A 24843-nucleotide genomic window follows, 5' to 3' on the forward strand; every position below is an offset into this window, starting at 1 on the left:
ATAAAAACTAAGAGGTAAAGGGCGGTATGATTAATTGAAAAGGCGGTAGCAGAAGGGTGGAGTCACTGTAGATACAACATGTTTTACATTACATTACCATCTTCCTGCACCATGAAACCACTTTCCTTACTTTTATCTTACCAGCAACCATACTGTCTGTCCTGTAACATTACCACTTCTTAGGTAAGCTCCACGCATAGTTAACCCTCCAAGGTTGGAACCTTGGAATCTTTGAATAACTATATATGTAACTATAGGAGTTGTTCTCTTAAAGCAACTAATATATCAGTGTTGTAGTATATCGACATATCACGCATTCTAATCAGCCCAATGAGTATGTGAGACTTAGATATCACACCATATAGTTATGAGTACTTTACCTTAAGGTTAGTTACAATGTCCTCATATTAACGGGACTTTGTTCTGTCCAAATATAAGAGGTACAGGATGCATAAAGGTGATATAACTAACTAGCCCTAATGCATAATATTAATCTATTATATACAAATATCAAATATGAACCTCGGCTTAAAAGCAAAAAAGAAAACTCTTCCCAAACATCGGCCCCGCCGAGAAATCCGATTACTGATCGGGCCGGAACTAAGTGGAGATAGTCGGGATAGCGAAGATATCAAAAGCCAATGAAAGGTCTTTAGTCTATATTTTCTGGATTATTAGGGGTTTTGATGGGTTCTTATAGGTTTGTTATAGGTTTGTTATGGAGTAAATCTACAGCTTATTATTCTATGAGAATCCCCACTACAACTAAAACAAGCAGTCTCTCCGAATCTGTATATTACTATTACAACTACATATAGAATAGACACTAACCCTACAATCCATTAAATTTTCCCTTTTCACTCCATACCTTAATATACCCATACCTTATATCACAATCTCACGCAGATCATATAGTGCAGATCCCAGATCTTACCTACTACTCCTACTTCTAGAAGGTACTCTCTGAGGATCAACAATGGAGGTCTCCGAGACTCCCAACTCCCGGCAGTTACCAACATCCATCCCCTTCTGGCGACTCGTCCTCAATCCCGGTGCTATCACCCAAGAGGTCGCTGATCACCATTATGTCGGCTCAGGAACCGAAGAAGATCCATATGCCGTCGAATGGATGCCCAAGGACTTTCGAAACCCTCTTCAATTAAAAACATCCATGAAATGGTTCATCACCGTCGTCGCCGCTATCGAGACCTTAGTCGTTGCTCTGGTTTCATCCGCCTATACTGGTGGTCTCGTTCAGATTCAAGAACGATTTGGCGCAACCACCGAGGTTGCGACCTTGGGAGTATCCCTCTACGTACTGGGGTTTGCCCTGGGTCCCCTGATCTGGGCTCCGATGAGTGAAATCTTCGGTCGCCAACTTGTCTTCGTCACCACCTACTGCGGTTTGACCATCTTTTGTGCCGCCTGCACGGGCGCGGAGAACATGGCCACCCTACTGATCTTCCGATTCTTATCCGGTGCTTTCGGCTCCTCCCCCCTCACTAACTCGGGCGGTGTTATCGCCGACATGTTCATGGCTCGCGATCGAGGACTGGCCTTATCGGCCTTCGCGTTAGCTCCCTTCCTAGGACCCGTCATTGGGCCCATCGCCGGTGGCTTCCTCGGTATGTCGAGCGGAGGTTGGAAGTGGGTGATGGGTCTCTTGGCCATCCTCTGTGCTGTGATGTGGATCTTAGGAGCCGCCTTGAAGCCTGAGACCTATGCCCCCGTTCTTCTTCGCCGGCGTGCAAAGACTCTCTCCAAGCTCACAGGTCAGGTGTATGTCAGCAAGTTAGATATCGACCAAGGGCGTCTCACCTTGAAAGCCGCCTTGAAAATCTCTCTCTCGCGGCCCATGATTCTTCTTTTTCAAGAACCGATCGTCCTACTACTCTCGATCTACCTTGCCATCATCTACGGAACCCTCTATATGCTGTTCGGCGCCTTCCCGATTGTGTATCAGCTCCATCGTGGATGGAATCAAGGTGTCGGCGGTTTAGCTTTCATCGGTGTCATGATTGGTATGATTGGTGCGGTCGCGTATTCAATTCCTGAAAATAAGCGCTACGCAAAACTCCTCCAGAAGAACGGTGGCTATGCGCCCCCCGAAGCTCGCCTACCGCCGTGTATGCTGGCCTCTATTGCCCTCCCAATAGGACTCTTCTGGTTCGCATGGACCAACTCTCCATCCGTCCACTGGCTTGTAAGCATTGCCGCTGGAGTTCCGTTCGGCTTCGGAATGTTGCTCGTCTTCCTCAGTGTTTTCAACTACCTGATCGATGCTTACACGATCTTCGCGGCATCTGTCTTGGCAGCTAACACGCTCCTACGGTCGTTGTTCGGATTTGCATTCCCGCTGTTCACCAAGTACATGTACGAAGATTTGGGAATTCATTGGGCATCCTGTGTTCCGGCTTTCTTGGCTCTCGCATGTGTACCTTTCCCCTTCCTGCTCTACAAATATGGACTGTCCATCCGAAAACACTGCAAGTACTCTGCGCAGTCCGAAGCCTTTGTTCAAAATCTTCTTCAGGGCATGCAAAAGGCCGCCGAGGAGTCTGCCGAGATCAAGACTGAAACGTCCTCACCCACATCGGCAGACGATGCATACGCATCGCTCCCTCGCATCAAGGAAACCTCCGCCGATGTTCAGTCAATTCATCACACTCTTTCGCGCACTTCCACCAATGCCACGCATCCCATTCATCGGGTGCCCACATATGAAGCCAACCCTTACAACGTTGACCGCGTTCACACACGGGAGTCATTCAAATAATCCAAGCCAACGATCATAGAAGGGGAGCATGGGCGTTTTGGGGGACCTCTGGATATATCAAGAAGGGAAAGGTCCAGTCATTTGGGCTTCATGTCTTCCAATGTTGCATTGCGTCGTATTTTGCTTTTTCCTTTTGTCAGGTTCCATATACCATAGCTCGCGTTGACTAGTTGACTACTAATTATAATTGCACTTCAAGATTTCATGATCTTGTCTTCGAACTTGAGAGACAAAAAGCTCGATTAGATTCGAACTATACATATCCCTAGTTATACATAGCAAATTCCTCTGTACGGTTAAGCTACATGACGATAGGCCCGACATGTCTACTTCGCGGTATTATCCCTATCGAGCGGAACAAGAACCTCTTTGAAAGAAATTCTCAAAAAAGGACATCGGAGTGCTTTCTTACAAATTAGTCTCTAATATTATTTTGAGCCAGGTAAGCCAGGTAAGTCAGGTTGTTAAAAGCTTTACGTTGTTAGACACAGAGGCCATATTGACGGCTACTACACTCGTGAGAATAGCGAAAGGGAAAACAGTTCGTCACTCGGCATTCTTAATATCTCATCCCTGTCATATGTTTCCAGATGTCCCATGTTCAATATATCAAGTATCACATATTTCATAGATATCAACAATGAACTGCAAAAGCAACCGCTTTTAGTGCACACCATTGGCCACTCCATTAGTTACCCCGTTGGTCAAGCCATTTGACATCCCATGGGTCACACCATCCGAGATGACATGTTTCACCCCATTAGTGAGTCCATTGATTTTATTAAGGGGTACTCCTGGTGGCACTCCAACAGAGATGGTGCTCTTTTTCCGGGGTCGCTCCGGTGCGGTCCAGACAGAACCATCATCGAGCAACCCCTGACCCAAAGCAAGCACCTTGGACGGTGCTTCGCCCAACCATTCGGTCTCTAGTCGGTTGATGTTCTGTTCAATTTCCCAAGCACGGCCACCTTCAATGAACATTGACATGCCGTTGAGCGACTGATCAGCTAAGACTCCGGTGGCAACAGTAGCAACCTGCTCAGGGGCATTGATAGGAAGTTCGGCCCGCTTCCACTGTGCCTCAACTTTCTTGATGCTATCGGTTTGGGTCACCCAAGGGCAGACGGTATTGATACGGAGGTAGTGTTTGTATGGAGAGGAGATGTAGGTGCGTAGGGAACGCATGAGACCAGTGACACCGTGCTTGGAAGCTTGATATATAAAAAGAGATGGGCTTTCCTTGAAACCAGAGACGCACGAGAATAGGAGAATCGAGCGATCGCAGTTGGATCCACGGTTATGGCGTAAGTAGACAGAGGCGATGCGGGTAACATACATGGACCCAAGGAGATTGACATCCATGACTCTGTGTGTGGGGGTCTGGAAGTAAGATCGTAGTGTCAGGGGTGTCCGAAAAGCTGGATGAGAAGCCTGACCAAGCAACTGGGATTGTTATCTAACTAGCAATAGCTTACCTGGCGGACGGTCTCCAGCGTAAGTGAAGTATCGAACCAATTCCCTATTTCCACGATACCAGCTGCCGAGACGACATGATCGATACGCTTGTAGGTCTTAAAGGCTAGATCAAACAATGCCAACAACGACGGGTAGTTGGTGACATCGGTGGTCTGGAAAATCGCGCGCGGGGGCATGTCCTCTTCCTCCGGGTGGAATTGGTCGCAACATTTCTTTAGCAGACGCTCGCCGGAGATGTTATCGAGGTCACCAATGCATACATTGGCACCACTCTCCAAGCATTGTGTCACCAGGCTCGAACCAATGCCATTGGCACCACCTACATAAGATGAGATAAGATGACAGCATCAAGGTTAGAAGAAGGGTTCGACAGACCTGTGATGAGAACGACCTTTTTAGCAAGGCAACTAGTGGGAATGTTCGGGATATACTGCGACATTAGGGGTAGATCAGGGTAGATCAGTGGGGAGATTTGGGAAGATCAATAGAGATAGATGATCATGGGGCTAGGTAGAGTAGCGAGATTCGTAGACAAGTAAAGAAACTGCTGATTGGGGACCATAAGCTCGCTTTTATAGGTATTAGTTGCCTTGTACAGACACAGGGGTCACCGTCAAAAACGCCTCGCAAAGTCGCAATCAAACCCCAGGTGTTGAGGGGAAGGAACTGATCCGTTTGGATAACACCATTCCTAAGCCATGGCATCCTAGAAATCCCAGAGAATGGACACGGCCCCGGAGACGACGGTAACTCAGCCGAGGGCCAAGTACGCACGTCCATATTGTCCCCATCAAGGGCTTTTGCACAAACAAATGAGCGATTTCACACGCACCTGGGCTGATGAAAAGACCAGTCATAAAAGAAACCATTATAGGACGATGCGGGGAGGCGTCAGCCAATGACGGTGGTGTGCAGATGGAAAATACGATTCCATAGCACACAAACGCGGGAGGGAACCAGGCTAACACCTGGGCAATTGGCATTGGCTTTCTTGACCTCTACCAGGGGTTTTCCTCGGAATCCTGTGGTCCGAGGGTTGTTTAAGCTGTCTCCCTCCAAGGCTCCAATGGCCTGGAACAAAAGTGGAAAAAGTGGAAAAAGTGGCAGTGATGCGGTAGAGAGAAGTATAAGATTCAATGTTTTTGTCCACTCCACTTTTCGGAGAACCGGATCGATGTACGATGTACGATGTACGATGTACTCCGTACATTGATGTACATTAACGTACATCGTCGAGGAACTGGGGTGCATATGCGGGAGCGGCAAGTCGGGGAAGAGGGGAAGAGGGGAAGAAGGGGAGAAAGGGGGGAAAGGACAAAAGTACAGGCAAAGATGGGTAAAACAGCAACAGTCCAAAGTCATTCTCATAATCAATAAATTAGTGTCTATCGTAGATGCAAAAGAAATCCGACAGAAATGTAACAAAAAAAAAGGAAAGAAAAAAAACCAAATCCACTCTTTTCCAGTACATATACATGCCCAAAAAGAAAAAAAAAACAATCAATCATAGATGCCATGGCGGCTGCAAACATGGGGAATACAGAGCATGAAACATCAAAAGCAAAATCCCTAACAAAAAAAGAAAATAGAACCGAAAATACCACCGCAAGCCAAAGGACGAAAATATTTACAACCGGCTATGCCTGGAATGGTTTTTAACGGCGAGAGACACAGCACAAGATACCAGACTTGCCAAGGAACCAGAGAGATCCAATAAAGCGGAAAATCGACAGACCGGCGGTCGTCCACAGAATAGCGGCGAAGTATTTGGAGGTGCGAATGGTAGAAGTGTTCTATATATGTTAATAAATGCCATAGCCTAGAGTTGGACAAGATACATACCGTGAGACAGAGACGGGTAATTCCTTCACTGGTGATACACAGTGCGAGGATAAGGTTGCTGAAAATCCAAATCAACACCAGGTTGGTTCGGAAAGCCTTATAACCATCGTCCATGCTGGGTTCATCATTATCTTCAGGCTCGACATACGGCTCCAGCGCTCTCTTGACGGTCGATTCAAACTGACTATCAATATCGGCTTGGGGTTTGTCGACTTCTTCAATGAAGTTTGACTTGGCATCATCCTTCTTCGTCTCAGCGACGGGAAGTGAATCACCCTTGTCAGAACCCTTGGTACCCCAGGAAACGTCATGCCAGTTGCAGAAAGCGTAGACCATCAGGATATTGATCGAACAGGTCATGCCAGCAAAGTACGCCCAGGAGGAGGTGAACATGTGCCAGGGATCCATGTACAAGAAACTTGCGACGAAGTAGATACCGTAAGTCGAAACCAAAGCGATCAGAACAATACCGGCCCCATCAGAACCGAAGAAAGACGAGAGGAAGTGGCCAACACCTTGGTCCAGAGAGAAATCAAGGGTACCTCCACTGAAGGCGTTCTTGACAAGGTAGAACGAGAGAACAATGATGTAACTTTGAAGGATACTGAAGTAGATGAACGAAAGCGTGTATGCGAGACGCGAACTGTTTGGAAAGGTCAGATTTGACGTTGTGCGGTAATTCCTCCAGATATTGACTTACCCTTTCGGTCGATTTCCTAGCGCCAGAATGAACTGCAGCATCAAGAAGAATACGTATCCATACTTTAGGAAGTTGTTGACGATTGGCGAGGCTGCGTTACCAAAGGGCCATCCCTTGTTCTTGTTGGAATCACTGGGAGTTCCAACAAGATCCATGATGACGGTAGTAGTCAGCCAGAACGAGGCTAGGTAGTTCACGAGTTAGTATAACGATTCACCAAAGAACATGAGATTCGAGACATACCGAGAGAGAACCAGGTCATGACAAGACCCATGAAGTTATACGTCATCTGGATATGTAGGAAAAACAGCCGGAGGATATTGTGGCCACTCTTGTAAATCCGCCCGAAATGCATCATTGCATATAAACTGGCAGCGAACGAACCGTTTAACCAACGACGCCGTTGACTGATAAACTCGGCTGCACCCTCTGGCACATCGGTCTCGCCCTTGGACGCCTTCACGTAGGTTAGATGCCATTTGAATCCGGCCTTTGCCACAAGCTCGAAACATAGGATACGGTCCTCAGCAAGGAACATATTCTTTTTGAAGATGTTCATGCCCTCAATACCCTTCTTGCCCAACTGCTTAGAGAGTGTATGATCACCGTGGAAGTACTGCTCTAAGGGACGACCCATAATAGCGCGATAGCGGTACGCAGAGAAGGCACCCGGCAACACACTAACGTACCCGAAGGCACTCTCTAGCGGTTTGTCGAGAATGTTAGATATCTTGTACTCGAAATTTTGTGCGGCGACGAGGGGATTCATCAAGTTCTTCCATCCTTTGCCCAACATTGCATGGATCTCACCGCAAGATCCACCCAAGTTCTTATCATTGTAGAAGGACTCCCACAACGCAAGGAGAGATTTCTTTCCCGGCTTAGTTCCGGCGTCGATTAGAATCACCACTTCGGGGTTAAGGATTCGACTGAAACCGTTGAAAAGCCAGCGGTGGGAGTTGATCTTTTTACTGTTCTTCTGCTTCAGGCAGAAAATCATTTGAACCGGAGGAAGGTTTGACGACTCGTTGCCCTGAGGCCGGATCAATTGTTGGTTGGATGTGACGGAGAGTTGGGTAGTGTATTCAAACTAGGTCTTGTTAGTGGATTTTCGTCGACTATGGAAACCTCGGGATAGAGGGATGATAGATTTCTGCCTAGGCAAATCGAGAGGACGGTGGGAACTCACGATGTGTGCGACGGTTTCCCGGCCATCGACGGAACGCTTCATGATACCATCTTGGTAGATACCAATTGTGGCCAACAAATCGAGGGTATTTTTGTCGCAGGGATCAATACCATCGAAAACTAAGGAGCACACAATCTTTTGCCAGGCCGGACCACCCTTGTTCCAGAATTCCGATTTTTTCAAATTGACGATATCCCGAATGTTCTGCATAACACCGTGAAGCGTCCGCGCGGTCAGAACTTTATCTTCATTGTAATAGGTGATGGCAATAAGAAGCTCGGTGTGTCGGTTGTACATAGCCGGTCGCAGGTTGTATCCGTTCCGTAGGGTGAACTCGTCAGGGTCACAGGTAGCCGCAGTGTCTGTATGCGATTAGTTCCAGTCGCATACTCCATATTTCATGTGAAGACTTACAACGCAGATGGGTGAATTCTTCCGGGAAACCCTCCTCTGATTCCCGGTACTCCTTCTGAATCGCGTTCTGAATCGCACTGGGGACCGGGTAGTCAACACTGAGGACGGAACCCTGGACCAGCTTAATCTTTCGCGTCGCATAACGCCGCAGGCCTGACCCAGGTGCTTGTCGGTTCTGCCAGGCTTCTGAGGGAGTCTCGGACATCGGTGATTGAATACCCGAGCGACGGTTGAGTCCCCCTGCGGACTCCTGGTACGGACCATCTGGGAAGATGGTGACTCCTGGATCATGCAGTGTGTATCGACGGAGGGAATCGGTCGAGGCATATGGGTCATCGAAGGAAGCGTTGAATGGGCTAGGTTGGTTTCGGTATAGCAAAGACTGCTGGCTGTCGATGTTTTCGGGTTTGTCCTCGTAGCCGTATGCTTGCTGCTGAACAAACTATTAGCATCTGCTGTTGTTTTGATCCATTTTGATCTGTTTTGTTTTGTTTTTGTTTTTCGTCATGGGACTATTTGTCACTCACCTCTCGTGGACCATACATGCTAGTCTCGCTTGTCTGGGGTGAATGGGATGAGTTCCCTGAATGGGGTGAATGAGGCGATGTGCCTCTCGGGGGAAAAGACATGATGTGTGTTCCCTTATTCTCCGGCTCTGGTGAAATGAGAATAGACAAGGGGTATGTCAAGAATCAAAAGAAAAAGAGATCAAGGGTACAATTGCCTGAATAGCAACAGCACAACAGCACAACAATGATCTCGTAAGGTGGGTTTGAAAGCAAGGCAGGTGTAGAGATCAAACCTATTAAGACAACCTAAACGAGAGTGGATGGTTCAAAGAAGAGAGTAAGAGAATCCAGATGCCATCCAGAGTAGTCAGAGTAGTAAATCCAGGTAAATCCCGTAATTCCCGTAATCCAGGAGATATTTTTGGTGCAGAATTTGATTGGAGGTGGCAGCGATGCAGGCTGTGAAAGGGTGAAGGGTGGAACCCTCCCTCCTCCCCAGCACATCAGACATTGTTGTTCGTCAACCCTTTGCTTTTGGATCCACAAGGGACATACTTTGTACGGAGAGAGTAAATGGACTTTTTCCCCTGCCTATGCATATATATGGCATATACGCATAATTGAGGCATGGATCCCAACCACCAAAAGATATTCCCCTTTAAATCATATGAGTATATTGTATATTCCTATACTCCGTCCACCGTACACCGTCCACCGTACACATACGGGAATGGATTTCTTTTTTTGGGGAGGGGACTCTGTGATTCGAGCCTTGCTGCGACGAACATAACTCGTCGAACATGTAAAAAGCTGCGGGTCGACGACGCAATGCACCATAACATTGGTCAATAGATGTCCCCCTATGACCCATCACAGGCTCCTCCAATTAATATTTGTTGTACCGGGTACATCTCCCTTCTACCATCCGAAACAACCCCCCTGAAGGATCTTGAATCGCCATACCGTGTACTCTGTAATCCACACCTCAAAAAAGGACCGGCAAAGACCTCTCCGCCAAGCAATCACAGCGTGGCGGCTGGGGGTGGCGATTGCCGGGAGGGGGGAATGACGACAAGGCGTCAGGAAACGATCGGCCGCGTCTTCTAGGGGGCTGAATTCGAAATCTGCGACTGGCTCAGGACGGGTCCACTTATCCAGCCATTATAAATTGGGTATGTGGGGAGTGAAAACTAAAAAAAAAAAAAAAAGAAGAAGAAAAAAGGATCAAGGCTACCACAGCAACTGTGAGAAATGTCGGATGTGTGTGTGTGTGGCAGATGTCCTATGGATCACGTGCCTCATAATTAATATACGTGTACACAACTTAGTACAACACACATAGCCTTCCAAGGTTATATAGGTAATTATAGGTATTTTATAAGAAGTACAATACATATAAATATAGCTACATATGTACCTTCGTGTTTATCATTTATTTTTAGATTCGATCCCTGCAATAAAAGTTGAAGTCGTTAATTTTCAAATTCCTAATAGGGAATATATATTCTCCTAGGTCTAAGACTCTACAACAGTGTTGTAAGTCTCTCATCTCTTCTATGCAATGTAATACCTTTTTTCCTTTTTCCTTTTTTTTTTTTTCAGGTTGATTGACTCAATAGTTAACTAGTTAGTTAGTTATTCATTGTTTAGTTAGTTGTCTGTTGTGTAATTTACCATTCTATCATTTTCTCACTTACCCCAACACTCGGACTTCATTGCGGGCGCAGCTTCAACAAAGAGTACACTAACACCTTCATTGACAAGCTTGGTATTGATTTACTGAGCCTTGTGCTCCTGTCCCTTCTAGTTCCAACCGTCTGGAACCTTGATCATCTATGTACCTATGTATGTACCCTTGTAACATTAGATGGGTTGGGTACCAGGTCATTTGATATGGCAATGCCGAAGCAATATGCGGGGTAAACACTCATAACACTTTAAATTCTCCCAATGTTTTCAAATCGAATCCAAATAACTATTTCCTCTCCCAACCTTTATCTAACAATGTCGCCCCAAAGACCAGCATTCGATGCCCTACCTCTGCGCAAAGATGGACCTCCAGGGAATGCTTGGGGGATGTTTGGGGATCAAGATCAGATGGGCATGCTCAATCTATTGACGCCGGAGAATACCGCCGCAGCTGCTCGCGAGATTGTTGATGGCAAGCGTGTCTCAACAGATTGGGCTCTCAATAGCATGGCAACCCCCTGTTTTGGACGATCTGCCTTTGAGCACATTATCAAGAACAAGGCTCCCCGAGCAGTCAACGATGATATCTTGGTTTTTAATACACAGAGTAGTAGCCAATGGGATGGCTTCAGACATTATGGATCAAAACAAGGAACCTACTTCAATGGGTGTACCCAGGAGGATATCCAGAATTCCACTCGAAACGGCATTCACGGTAATTCCCTTTGCTTTGGAAGATTCTGACTTTCACTGATCCTCCCTCAGTATGGGTCGAAAACGGCGGGATTGTTGGGCGAGGCGTTCTCTTGGACTATGCAGGCTGGGCAGCGGCGAACGGGAAAGAAGTGAATTGCTTTGAAACCCAGTCAATCCCGGCTACGGTGCTCCAAGAGGTAGCTGTTAGTCAGAACACCACATTCCGACCGGGAGATATCCTATTTATTCGCACGGGTTGGACTCAAGCCTACGAACAGCTGTCACGGGCGCAATGTCAGCAACTGGCCGATTATGCAGCACCCCCAGTAATTGGGGTAGAATCATCCGAGGCCATGCTGCGCTGGATTTGGGATCTTGAACTGGCTGCTGTAGTAGGAGATATGCCGAGCTTTGAAGCATACCCATGCCAGAATCAGTCCTTTTTTCTCCATGAGTGGTTGCTGGCAGGCTGGGGTGTCCCAATCGGGGAATTATTCGATCTCGAGCAGCTCAGCCAGGAGTGTCGGAAGAGAGAACGCTGGACTTTTTTCTTTAGTAGCGTGCCATTAAAGGTGGAGAGATTCCACTCCTATTTCCCAATCTTGAAACTGACCACATTCATCAGGTTCCTGGTGGAGTTGCAAGCCCCCCGAATGGCGTGGCTATATTTTAATCAATTGTTTCGTCTTTCGTCTTTCGTCTTTACTCGTTGTCGTTTTTGATAATCTTATACAGTCTAGCTCTCTAGAGATAGCGATGCAAGTGGGAGTGATGGTGTATAGACAATGAAAGTCCTAGACTCCTAGATATATATCAGAATCCATCATTTCATTTTGTACCTAGACACCTAGATATGCATGGATAATGACCCAAACCAAGTAATCTAGGCACTTACCTTCCATATCATACCTACCATGTAGATATATAGGTAGTTACATAGTATTCTTAGGTAGGTGTATGGCCCTGGGGACGTCGGGCCGAAAAGATAAGCGGAGAATCCGGGGCTTTCCGCCCCGGTCTGAGTTGTGTGTCATCTTACGTTTCACCAGTCTACCTGTGTAGATCTAACAGATCTAAACACTTTTAAAAACAAAAAAAAGAAAGAGAAAGAAAGAAAGAAAGAAAGAAAGAAATGGTCCTTGGAAATGCAGGCATCACGCGTCGGTCAGAAGATCGCTCAAGAAGGTCGATGGTAGCCTGTAACCGCTGCCGGTCTAGAAAAACTCGCTGCGCCGGCAACCCACCCCACCCTTGTGCAGCATGCGTGGATGTGGGAAAGCATTGTGTATATTCAGAGGCTGAAAAGCGAGTCTCCATAACGGAAAGGTGAAGTCGGTCCAAGATTGTTGAAAAGAGTTAGTACTGACTTGACTCTCTTTGCAGCTACTATCGTCAATTACAATCGCAGGCTCCTGCGTCGCGAGGTAGGCTTCATACATATATACCTAAATCATCCATCATCTGGACGCAATTTAACCACTTAGGATAGAAGGTAGTCATCCAACGCCGTCAAGTGAGCCATCGATATCCAATCGCTACTCGGATGAGGGGCCACCAGAACGCGACGACTGGTGGTACAAAGGGACGGACAATCTGTTCTTGAATCGATCTGGAGAACATCGTGCGTACTAAGCTAGAAGATAATTGTTCGTCTTATCTTTCTACTAATCTTTCTTCAGATTTCGTGGGTGCCTCGTCCACCACACATCTCGCGAAACGGCTTAATCCTGGCTCCAAAAACCTTGCATGGGATGTGCGCCCACTTTATGATGACCCTTCATCATTAAGAAGACCAGTTGGTGGCTCATTGCCTCAATTACCACCTTTCGAGTTTGCCAAGCGACTCTTCTGGGTACAATACGCTTACATCGGTACAATCTTCTCCCTTATTCAACCCTTGGAGTTTGAAGAACGGCTCGATCTAGTCTATCACCAACCACTTGACTTTTCACACCGTGAATCCTGCCTAGTATACTGCCAGACACTGTTGGTTATTTCCTTTGGCCTGATGTACAGTGTGAACCAATGGATTGGCGAGGAAGGTCCTCCAGGCTTCAAGTATTTCAAACATGCCTTACGTTTCTTGCCAGATATTCACGAAGAGGGCTCGATTCTCTTTGTTGAGGTGCTATGCTATGTGGCATACTATATGCAGAATCTGAACAGGCGGGACGCAGCCTTCCTCTACGTATGTATTACTTCGATTATATTTCTGCTGTACCGCTAACGACGTCAGATCGGCCTTGCTCTGCGCATGGCTATTTCCCTAGGCCTACATCAAGAGGTGTCTGATCCCGCAATAAGTGAATCAGATCGCAACCGTCGACGACGGGCTTGGTGGTCTGTCTACAGCTTAGACCGGTAATTTGGCCAGTTCTCTTAAATTTTAGAAAACAACACTCATACTTATGGATAGGCTACTCTCGGTCAAGTCTGGTAATCCTATTACGATTCATGATGAAGACATTGGGATAACCTGGCCCACAACTGTAGTATGTTGCCTTCCATGGTATGTCCAGATATTAGCTGATTTGATTTCTTCCACTTAGGGTGGATCGAATTTCGACCCATGGCCATCGACTGTTCTTACCCATTATACACAGCTGTCCCGTATATTGGGACGGATTGGAGAAGGTAGAACCCCCCCCCCAACCCCTCTATCCTTTTTGCTGTATCGCCAAGCTCACCTAGATGGCGGCATCAGAAATTTACAGAAAGAAACCTGGATCTGGATCCAACCTCGTTGCTTCTGTCCAAAGTATCACCAATGACCTTTCTGGCTGGCTGCGACAGGTCCCAGACCGGCTCCGCATCGATTTTACTACCCTTGATACCCATATCAACCGAGAGTCTGTCTCAATCAACTTGCATTTCTACTCATGTGTGAACATGACTGCACGCCCGTTGGTCTTCTATATCATCCAACGGCGACTTGATGCGGAAGCCCTTAGATCCGCAACAGAAGATTGGAAAGAAGGGCTGGCTCCCAATACTGTCGCCGTCATTGACAGCTGCATCACAGCCGCGCGAGCAACCACTGTGATCATGGATGCAGCTGCAAAACATAATCTCATTGGTACGCTATCGCAATACAAGCCCATTCCCACTGTCATGAAAGTATCTGATGATTAAATGTAACTCTTAGCTACATATGGATACCTCGATGGTGAATATATATTCTCCGCTGCACTCCTACTTGTCATGGTGAATGCTGCGTTTCCGCCTAATGAAACCAGCGCCCGGGCCATGGAGACCGCACTGAACCTTCTTCGAGGTATGGCAGATCGGGGAAATACATATTTGGACTCGCGTCACTCATTACTGTTGGAACTACGGGCGGCCATTGGACCTAGACCTGCCGAAGAAAAGGATACCGACACGACAAGTTCTCTTATTGCAGGCCAAAAAGCCCCTGTGACGCCGATGACCGAAAACGGTGGAAATCCGTCAGACGATATTCCAGATCCGAGTGCTGAGTTGGCAGCTTCACAGGTACTTAATTATAACTGGCCACAGCAGCCAGATTTCCCTTCTTTCCGGGATATTGCCTTCCAGTTCGATCTAAACGATGATCCAGCACTCTGGGAAGGTGCTTTGGATCAAATCGACATTGATATGGATACTGACTGGATTGAGAATACTTTAAAGCGATAAGAACAAATACATATTACTTACAAATCATGCTATAGTTGTGTTGTGTAATGTTTAATGCTTAGTACCTTGTGTTTATATAGCTTCCAAGATTATACTACCCGTACACATAATTGATGTCTGAGGCCTACATATATATATCAGGATCAATTTCTCCAATTTCTCCACAAAATGCTACGATTAGTATTCTTCTTCTTATCGGTATTAGAATCACATATGAGCCCCCTATCTTCCCCTCCACCCTCAATCTAAACCCCGGCTTATCAAGCTGTGGAGGTGTCGGCCCGAGGAAGCCGAAACGGGAGCCATCGGTCCGACACGTGACATGCATCTAATGGGTAACAGCGTGATGATCATTGGCGATGATTGGAGATATGCTGGGATATCGGGACGAGCTCTGTGACATAAATGATTACGGTTCCCTTCTGATCATCTTTATTTGTTGTTCTTCCCTTTTCATTTCTTGAACCCACCTTACATCTTCCCCAGCTCAAACTAAGTCACAATGTCTGACTCAGGGAAGATCACTATCTCTATCGATCGTGGTGGCACATTTACTGATGTCCACGCGATTCAACCTGGCCACCCCGACATTATCTTGAAGCTTCTCTCTGTTGATCCTTCTCACTACCAAGATGCCCCGACTGAGGGCATTCGTCAGATTTTAGAATTAGCCACCGGGGAGTCACATCCTCGAGGCAAACCATTGAAACTCGACCGCATTGGTTGTCTACGCATGGGTACAACAGTTGCAACTAATGCCTTGCTCGAGCGCAAGGGCGCTCGTTCAGTACTATTCACAACCAAAGGATTTCGAGATTTATTGAAAATTGGCGACCAGTCTCGCCCGGCCATTTTTGATCTATCAATGGCTCGCCCCGGAGTACTTCCGGAAAGTGTTGTCGAAGTCAACGAACGTGTGCTGTCCTGTCATCCTTCTGCTGACAGCGAATGCTTTTCCGATTGTCGGTTGGTAGAGGGAATCACCGGCGAGAAATTCCGTGTTGTGCAAGAACTAGACCTCGTCCAGGTGAAGACAGAGCTACAACGACTGAAGGAACAAGGGATTCAGTCGATCTCTGTAGCGTTATTGCATTCCTACGCATATCCTGAACATGAGCGTCAAATCGGTGAGCTCGCCCAGGACATGGGATTCTCGGTCACCCTCTCTTCAAAACTTCAACCTATGATTAAGATCGTGCCTCGTGGCATGTCGGCCGCCGCCGATGCCTACCTCACACCTGTTATCAAGACATACATCGACTCTATATCTTGTAGCTTTGAAGGTGGACTAGAGTGTCAACAAGACTGCCGATTCGAGTTTATGCAATCAGATGGTGGACTGGTCGATTTCCGCAAATTTAGCGGGCTAAAAGCGATTTTGTCTGGGCCCGCAGCTGGCGTGGTCGGCTTTGCAGCCACCAGTTGGGATCCGACTGAGAAGACACCCGTTATTGGCTTCGACATGGGTGGCACTAGCACAGATGTCTCTAGATTTGACGGTCACCTTGAACATGTATTTGCATCCAAGGTTGCAGGCGTGATGATCCAGTCCCCTCAGCTTGATATCAACACTGTCGCTGCTGGCGGTGGCTCCATTCTCACTTGGCGCAATGGCTTGTTCTATGTCGGGCCCGAGTCTGCAAGTGCTCATCCTGGTCCGGCATGCTACCGAAAGGGAGGCCCTCTCACAGTGACAGACGCCAATTTGTTCCTAGGCCGTCTTCTACCAGAGTACTTCCCGAAGATCTTCGGCCCGAATGAGAACGAAGCCCTGGACACAGAGACGACTGCACGTCTGTTCAATGAACTCACACAAAAAGTCAACATTGAACGCCGACGGCAAGGCCAGTCAGAGTTTTCCCCGGAGGAAGTTGCCCTTGGTTTCCTTAATGTCGCAGATGAGTCTATGTCCCGACCAATCCGTAACCTCACAGAAGCTCGTGGCTTTGAGACCGCATCTCATCATTTGGCATGCTTTGGAGGTGCTGGTGGCCAGCACGCATGCTCAGTGGCCAAAACGCTCGGAATCTCCCGCATCATCATTCACAAGTATTCTTCCGTTCTGTCAGCGTACGGCCTTGCTTTGGCAGAGGTTGTCAAGGAGTCGCAAGAGCCTGTTTCATCCACCTACCTATCTTCACAATCTGCCCTTGTTCAACATCTCGATGACTTGTCAGCAGCAGCAACCAAGGATATGGAATCCCAAGGCTTCCCTTCCACTCAAGTGCGCCACGAGAAATACATGAACATGCGATACGAAGGTTCCGATACCAGTCTGATGATCCTGAAGCCCGAGAGCTCGGCAGATTTCCTGGAGGAATTCCGTATTCGTCATCGTCGCGAATTCAACTTCAACTCTGACCGACCTGTTCTTGTTGATGACGTTCGAGTGCGAACTATCGCTTCATCCAAGGTTCGGACCGAGCAAAGTCCCTTGGTTCAACTGAAGGAAGCCAATATACGGGATGTCGCAACGGCTCCGAACAACACTACTTCAGCCTACTTCGGCCAGTCGAGTAGGATCGACACACCAGTTTACCTTCTAGGTGAATTGGAGAAAGATTCCCGCATTTATGGCCCCGCTGTCATCATTGATCAAACCCAAACAATTGTCGTGGCCCCCAACGCAGTGGCGAACCTGCTCGACACCTGCATTGTCATCGATCTCAATGACGAACCAACATCTTCCGGAAGCGCCCTGTCATCGGAAATTGACCCCATAAGGCTTACTATCTTTGGACATCGCTTCATGTCCATCGCAGAGCAGATGGGTCGTACGCTACAGAAGACCTCCGTTTCAACTAACATCAAGGAGCGGCTAGATTTCTCTTGCGCTCTATTCTCCCCCGATGGAGGCTTGGTGGCCAATGCACCCCATGTTCCGGTTCATCTTGGATCGATGCAATTTGCCGTTCGTTATCAGCATGAGAAGTGGCTAGGCAACTTGAAGGATGGTGATGTTCTGGTGGCCAATCACCCCAGTTGCGGAGGCACTCATCTGCCCGATATTACAGTAAGTGATCTTCACACTGAATACTCTGCCTCAGGTACTAATATGTTGATAGGTCATTACACCGGTCTTTGACCGACCTGGTGGCTCCGAGATCATGTTTTACGTGGCTTCTCGTGGTCATCACGCTGATATTGGTGGCATCTTACCTGGATCAATGCCACCCAAATCCACTGAGTTGTGGCAAGAAGGCGCCGCCATCGAAGGTGATAAGATTGTTAGTGATGGTGTCTTGGATGAGGCACGTTTGATCGAGTTGCTGGTAACAAAGCCCTCGCAATACCCCGGCTGCGCTGGGGCACGCTGCCTCAGCGACAACTTGTCCGATCTGAAGGCACAGATTGCCGCCAACACCCGTGGAATCAGCTTGATCCAGACTCTGTTCAACGAATATGGAACCCAGACCGTGCAAAAGTACATGTACGCCATCCAGGCAACCGCCGAGTCTGCTGTGCGCAATCTTCTTAAGGAGCTATATAAGAAGTTCAATGGCCAGCCATTGGAGTCGGTCGACTACATGGATGATGGTACCCCCATTCGATTGAAGGTCACCATCGATGGTACGGATGGATCAGCTGTCTTCGATTTCCAGGGCACAGGCCCTGAGGTGTATGGAAGCTGGAACGCTCCTATTGCTATTACTCACTCAGCCATCATCTACTGTCTGCGCTGCATGATTAATGCAGATGTGCCACTGAACCAGGGATGCCTGACGCCAATTGACATTCGTGTCCCATCGTCCAGCATTTTGTCGCCAAGCAAGACTGCTGCTGTCGTTGGAGGTAATGTTGTGACCTCACAGCGCATCACTGACGTCGTGTTCAAGGCCTTCCAGGCTTGTGCCGCGTCTCAGGGCTGCTGTAACAACTTGACCTTCGGTACAGACCCTCAGCTTGATCCGTCGACGGGTGCTGTCATCAAGCCTGGGTTTGGATATTACGAGACTATCGCTGGTGGAAGTGGCGCTGGTCCCACTTGGAAGGGCGAGTCCGGTATACATGTTCACATGACCAACACGCGGATCACCGACCCTGAAATTCTGGAAAAGCGCTATCCGACGATGCTCCGCCAGTTCACCCTCCGCGAGGGCTCTGGCGGCCAGGGCAAGAACCCTGGCGGTGAGGGAGTGATTCGCGACATCGAATTCCTTTCACCAATTCAATGTTCGATTCTGTCTGAGCGCCGGGTCCATCGACCTTACGGACTCGAAGGTGGCCAGGATGCACAGACCGGATTCAACCTGTGGATCACGCGGGATCCGGACACTGGCAATGAGCGCCGTATCAACATCGGTGGCAAAAATACTGTCTCAATGAAGACACACGACCGGGTTGTGATCAACACTCCCGGTGGTGGTGGCTGGGGTTCTTTATGAATGGGTTGTATAGCGAGTATGACATTTCTAGTATACCAATCTCAATTAAATTAAATATATAGGGAGAGAGAGATAATACAATGATCCTTTTTGGTCTCATGAATAAATCTACAGAGCTTTTTTTTTTTTTTTTTCTTTTTCACAACTTCGACTTTCCAAACACTGGTCGCCACATTTCGTTCAATAGTCGGCTGGTGTTTACCATATCTGGCGAAAGTTGGTCTAGAGAAGAGACCCCAAGCATCTTCATGGTGATTTCAAGTTCTTCGGCGATGACTGCGAATATGTTAGCTTGGAATTGACTTCAATACCAGTCCCGACTTACTATCTGTGCATCTTTCCACTCCTTCGGCGCCGTATGCCGCGAGGGCATAGTAGTAAGGACGGCCCACTCCAACCGCGGTCGCTCCGAGACACAACGCCTTGAGGACATCTGCTCCGTCGCGAAGACCTCCGTCAACAAACACCCGGAGCTTGTCGAAGGCCTCCGGGTAATATGTGCGAATCTCCAGGAGCGTCATCAATGAGCTTGGGGCGGAATGAATCTGCCTGCCTCCATGGTTGCTCAACAGAACTCCCTGCACACCATGTTGGACAGCCAGCTTCACGTCCTCTACGCTTTGGATTCCCTTGAGAACCAGTGGTCCACCCCACTCCGACGAAATCCAGTCCAAATCCTCCCAGGTAAGACCACCATCTACCGAACCGGGAACCTGGCGACCCCCGAACGCTGGCGCAAAGTCATTTTCGCCGTGAATTTCTCTGGCATCTTCGGCTAAGCCAGCGTCGAGATTTTCTTGTGCTTGAAGGTAACGATCGGCAGTACGCTTTCCTAGCGTTGAAGTGTCCACTGTAACCCACAGGCTTTGGTATCCGGCAGCCTTGACCCTTTGAATGAGTGACTTGGCTCTTGTCCGATCCACAGGTACATAAAGCTGGAATGACAAGTTCGAAGGGCTTTGATTGCTAAGTAGCCGTTGCTCGTCCAGATGAGCATCCATGATCTCCTCGAGGGGCTTCGTGGATGCTGTACTGATCATGGTATGCATGCCTTTGCGGGTTGCTCCTCTCACCAGCAAGGGTTCAGCGCCAGGGTGTGAGCTACCCAGCGTACCCATAGCCGATACGAAGAAGGGGAACTGGGAGGTATGTCCCAAGATGTTCCTTCGAGTGTCCATTGAATCCACACTCCTCAAGATACCGGGGCGAAAGTTGATCAGAGACCAGTCATCGATATTGGTACTCATTGACAGGCCCGTAGCAGCTGAGCTGGATGCATAAACCCATGACTTCTCCAGCAGGACATTCTTTGCGACCTTCTCAAAGTCTGTCGTGCTGACACACAGAGAAGAGTGGGGGATGTTTTTGTTTGCCATCTTGATTACCGTCCACGGGTTATATAGCTTAGGATATGAAACTAAAAAAGAAGGGGGAAAAAAGACACAAGAAACAAGAAACAAGAAAGATGGGCGTCTAATAAAGTAAAGTATACGGAGTAGAAGATCAGATAACGGCAAACGGCCCCGAAGTCGGCCCCGGGTCGGCTACTCATTCCGGCCCGGCTATGTCCATTTGGGGTAAAAGCGATTGCCGAGTTGTTATAGTTGAATATGTAGACATCCATGATGGATATATAGTTATATGTTCGTCCTTTCAAGTTGCAGTTTAGCTGTCTCATTTTGTTCACTTTTCTGCATCGGAAATCAAGTCCCGTGTTATCAAGGATCGACCAACACCAGAGGTTGAGGTCTATTCCAGCCTACCCTTCAAAATCTGTTTTAACGTGAGCTTATATTCTCAAAATGGATTGAAAAGAACTCATATTCATACGGCAACATTCTCTTTTGGGCATCTAATGACGGAGATGGGGGTGTACGGGCTGCTGTAGTCGTCCTTTTTATTGGTGTAGATGCGGGCATGGTCAAAGTTATAGGCTGATGTGCATCCTAAAAGTCATGTTAGACAATAGTCGAGATAATTATTTAAATGACTAGGGATACCTTTCGGTACTTTAGGATAAGAGTCAGCAAGATCACCAATGGAATATAACCTTAGACAACAGAGACTTACTTCTCGACCACCATAGGGAATGGCAATCACGGTTCCCATGAAAAGCATAGAAATCAATTGCAGACGCATGTTCGACGAGAGGACTCTCGGAATTTGAAATTCAAATTCAAGCTTGTCAATCCAGTTTGTAAGTCTGGGTTGAGGTGATGGGGAGGGAGTGAATCATAAGTCTAGCGCTGGTCATAGAAGGTCTGAAAACAAGCCCCATTGCCTATATAACTACATCTCTACCTTTTGACGTCTGCAGCCAGAAATCTGACGTCAATGGAATGTGTGAAGCATATCTTTCCCATGTTTAGCGTGACATCTACATTCCACCTGCCACCTCTCATATCCCTTGATTGGTATGCCAGTTCATGGGAATTCTCCGTATGCATCTTCCTATGAAGTGGAGATAAGCAAACTAATTAGAGCAACAAAATGCAGATATCTTATGTAGTGTAATATTTAACATCATTAGGTCACCACAAACACCTGTGTTTAGTAGGTATGATCGACAGACACAATGCCAAAGATAGAGAGGCCAGGTAAGATTGGCAGGATTGGTGGTACTGAAGCTATCGCCGATGATATATGGATTAGGGGAATGGAAATGCTGAGACCAGCTTGAATCATGAACTATGCCATACACACCACATTGACGAAGATGGTCCTCTGGAGAGTGATTTTGGTGGTTTCATTTGAGACTGAGACATTTCTAGTTGGCTAAACGTCTCGTCATTTTTATGTTATGCGGGTATCTTCTTTGGATTGAGATCATACTCCCGATCTGATGGAATTGGAGATGTCAATCTAAATCTTTTGTAACTTTTGATATCTGACAAACTCGTGGAATTTAAAGGTGTACTCTGGTGTAAAGTACTGTTGTAAGCAGTATATGCAGTCTCCTATTACACCAAATCATCAGATTAAAGCTTGGAAGCATTGATCTATATTGGAAAGAACTACTTATTTTTGATTGAAAGTATTGGTCAAATCAGGTATTCCAATTGCTAACTTGATCTGATCTACCTGGATTCAATCCATTATTTCCTATGGGATGCCATATGTTCAATGTTCTAAACTAGTTAGTTAACTAGTTAATTATCAAGTACTCTCTCCAGGCTGTCGCAGGGCTGGATGAGGGGTTGTTAGTCAGCATCACATGCCACCTGCATCTGCAGCTGCCCCAGGCACCCCCAGGTTCTTTCACCTTTCGCTTTGCTTTTGCCTTTCTTTCATCGCGAGTTTCAATAATGTTATTCGCAATACCAGGTTGACCAGCCATACGGCTCCTTTCATGATATTTTTCCTTGTTTCCATTTTGCTTCGTTCTTCGCGAACCTAGCAGACGGCCTTAACGCTACGCTACATTTTCCCCGCGGACCAACAAAAAAAAAAAACAAGTGACGCGGGGGTCCAAGGACACATATTGACCTCCATGACAAAATCACCACCTATTGTATTTATTGCCAGGTGAGTATTTATTTCTATTGGAGTCCTCCTGCTTCTGCTCACTCGCCTTCTAGACATGGCGCCCGCCTCGATGCTGCAGACAAAGATTGGCACTTAACCTCTCCAAGCCCTTTCGATCCACCTCTTTCCTACGGTGGATGGATACAGTCTCGGGCACTTGGTGTGCGTATAGGAAGTTTACTAAGGGCCCGACAGTTCACTGGGGAAGATCCAGAGAATCAGCGCAGCCATCATCCGACCTCGGATAAACAGGCAAAACCCACCCCCGCATCTTCGGACCTATCCCAACGATATAACGTCATTGTCCATACCTCTCCTTACCTTCGATGCCTGCAGACTGCAATAGGAGTCAGTGCCGGTATCCACCAACAAGCCTCGGGTACAGAAGCATCCGCAGAAACTAGTCCAGTTCCCACTGTCTCCACAGTTTCATCAACCCCTGACCAGCGATGTCTGCTTCGTGTCGACGCCTTTCTGGGCGAATGGCTATCACCCGACTACTTTGACCAGATCACGCCCCCGCCGGGCTCGGACAGAATGGTGGCGTCTGCCAAAGGGGAATTACTCCGTCGTGCCGAGGGCATCCCAGCCACCGATGGTTTGACCAGGGCGTTGTCAGGCCACTTTCCTGGCGGTTGGGGCAGCCAGTCGCATCCTACTTCGCCGGATGGTGAGGAGCGGGGCTTGCATTCTACAACATCTCAGCGCCAGCGTGCCAGCACTCATGACACACTGCAGAACCCTATCCATCTCAAGCATGCAAAGAAGTCTCTCGGTCGCCTGGAAACGGACCTGCCGTCTACTCTAGATGCATATTACGTGCCTCCAACTCCCACCTACGCCATTTCCACCTCAGATCCCATTCCTACAGGCTATGTTGCTCATGCACGGAACGCATGTACGAGGATCGACTACCAGTGGGACAGTATGCGTATGCCTTATTGGGGCACAGGGGGCGAGTTCGGCGAGGAATGGAGTACCATGCACGAACGGGTGCATGATGGATTTCAGCACATGATTGACTGGTACCGGGAACAGGATCTATCTGACCACGGTTCTACAGCGGAGTCCACCAAAATAAATGATGATAATACACAAACGGTCCTCGTTATTATCACACATGGCGCAGATTGCAATGCGTTGATCAGTTCGTTGAATGGACATTCGGTCCTACTCGATATTAACACAGCTTCACTCACCATGGCTGTGCGACGCAACCGTGTCAATAAACCTGTGCATGACATGGATCACACGCCTAAATCCCCGGGCCCAGACAACCAATCGGTGTCACGGGAATACTCCCTGCAGCTTGTGGCGTCGACAGATCATCTACGCCCAGGAATGAACCCCTCACAGCTCACCTCGCTGACATCTCCCTCCGTCCCCGTACTTTCACCGCCTCCGCTCCCTTCCTATCGGAATCGTCTTGGCGCTCGCCCATCGCTTCTCCAGGAAACATTAACAAACGGGCCACCTAGTACTAGCCCTCGGGCATGGACACTAGCGATGCGCCCATCCACTAGCTCGTCTACTTCTCAAGGTGCCTCTGGGCTTTGGAACTCAATCTCGTCACCCACTGATAAAGCGGACGCAGAGGACAACCTAGTGCCGAACTTTGGTGACCAGCCTGTCAGTAATCAAGATTTGACACTTCCTGATAGGTCTGATAACGCTGCAGATCTTGGTTGGACGAAGCAGTTACCACAACGAACAGTGTCGCAGCGTGGTTTATGGGGGAGTGCTCAGCCATTGGGCGATCGTGAAGCTGGAACGAAGCGGCGATGGACGGTGGCGGAACAGAAGCTGTGATACCATTCTCTTTATTGGATTTTAAGATACCTCTTGCATGGCGTTGTGGACTTTGCTTTTTTTTTATATTCAAGTGGTCTAATTAACTAGTTAGTTAACTAGTTATAGTTAATTACTTTGACACCCCAACCCTCAGGCATCTACCAGGCACCAATGCCGCGGCCCCGAAGCTTCCCCTC

General features: G+C 47.8%; 8 protein-coding genes across 8 annotated transcripts; 4 read left to right on the forward strand and 4 right to left on the reverse strand.

Annotated features, from left to right (window-relative positions):
- Nucleotides 1-976: 976 nt before the first annotated feature.
- N7516_001949 (MFS transporter) lies at nt 977-2776 on the forward strand (the record flags this gene model as incomplete). The annotated part of the gene is made up of 1 exon (XM_057214669.1): nt 977-2776. One exon carries the CDS (start codon nt 977-979, stop codon nt 2774-2776), a length of 1800 nt encoding a protein of 599 aa, XP_057076552.1.
- A 663-nt stretch (nt 2777-3439) lies between these two features.
- On the reverse strand, nt 3440-4691 carry N7516_001950 (putative 3-hydroxyacyl-CoA dehydrogenase; the record flags this gene model as incomplete). The annotated part of the gene is made up of 3 exons (XM_057214670.1): nt 3440-4156; nt 4252-4571; nt 4628-4691. 3 exons carry the CDS (start codon nt 4689-4691, stop codon nt 3440-3442), a joined length of 1101 nt encoding a protein of 366 aa, XP_057076553.1.
- Nucleotides 4692-5907: 1216 nt separating this feature from the next.
- Nucleotides 5908-9026, reverse strand: N7516_001951 (uncharacterized protein; the record flags this gene model as incomplete). Its single annotated transcript, XM_057214671.1, has 7 exons — nt 5908-6045; nt 6095-6737; nt 6795-6978; nt 7038-7884; nt 7984-8345; nt 8398-8830; nt 8925-9026. The coding sequence occupies 7 exons, from the start codon at nt 9024-9026 to the stop codon at nt 5908-5910; spliced, it is 2709 nt and encodes a 902-aa protein (XP_057076554.1).
- A 1884-nt stretch (nt 9027-10910) lies between these two features.
- On the forward strand, nt 10911-14945 carry N7516_001952 (transcription factor domain-containing protein; the record flags this gene model as incomplete). Its single annotated transcript, XM_057214672.1, has 11 exons — nt 10911-11310; nt 11361-11949; nt 12402-12617; nt 12675-12715; nt 12781-12912; nt 12971-13479; nt 13528-13652; nt 13708-13783; nt 13841-13925; nt 13996-14367; nt 14437-14945. 11 exons carry the CDS (start codon nt 10911-10913, stop codon nt 14943-14945), a joined length of 3054 nt encoding a protein of 1017 aa, XP_057076555.1.
- Nucleotides 14946-15447: 502 nt separating this feature from the next.
- Nucleotides 15448-19330, forward strand: N7516_001953 (5-oxoprolinase; the record flags this gene model as incomplete). Its single annotated transcript, XM_057214673.1, has 2 exons — nt 15448-17958; nt 18011-19330. 2 exons carry the CDS (start codon nt 15448-15450, stop codon nt 19328-19330), a joined length of 3831 nt encoding a protein of 1276 aa, XP_057076556.1.
- Nucleotides 19331-19469: 139 nt separating this feature from the next.
- Nucleotides 19470-20706, reverse strand: N7516_001954 (uncharacterized protein; the record flags this gene model as incomplete). Its single annotated transcript, XM_057214674.1, has 2 exons — nt 19470-19606; nt 19656-20706. The coding sequence occupies 2 exons, from the start codon at nt 20704-20706 to the stop codon at nt 19470-19472; spliced, it is 1188 nt and encodes a 395-aa protein (XP_057076557.1).
- A 390-nt stretch (nt 20707-21096) lies between these two features.
- N7516_001955 (uncharacterized protein) lies at nt 21097-21469 on the reverse strand (the record flags this gene model as incomplete). The annotated part of the gene is made up of 4 exons (XM_057214675.1): nt 21097-21103; nt 21161-21276; nt 21331-21339; nt 21401-21469. The coding sequence occupies 4 exons, from the start codon at nt 21467-21469 to the stop codon at nt 21097-21099; spliced, it is 201 nt and encodes a 66-aa protein (XP_057076558.1).
- A 1351-nt stretch (nt 21470-22820) lies between these two features.
- Nucleotides 22821-24664, forward strand: N7516_001956 (uncharacterized protein; the record flags this gene model as incomplete). Its single annotated transcript, XM_057214676.1, has 2 exons — nt 22821-22855; nt 22909-24664. The coding sequence occupies 2 exons, from the start codon at nt 22821-22823 to the stop codon at nt 24662-24664; spliced, it is 1791 nt and encodes a 596-aa protein (XP_057076559.1).
- Nucleotides 24665-24843: the final 179 nt, after the last annotated feature.

This window comes from Penicillium verrucosum, assembly GCF_028828655.1.
Source record: "Penicillium verrucosum strain IBT 35672 chromosome Unknown utg000001l_segment0_segment0, whole genome shotgun sequence".
Lineage (NCBI taxonomy): Eukaryota > Fungi > Ascomycota > Eurotiomycetes > Eurotiales > Aspergillaceae > Penicillium > Penicillium verrucosum.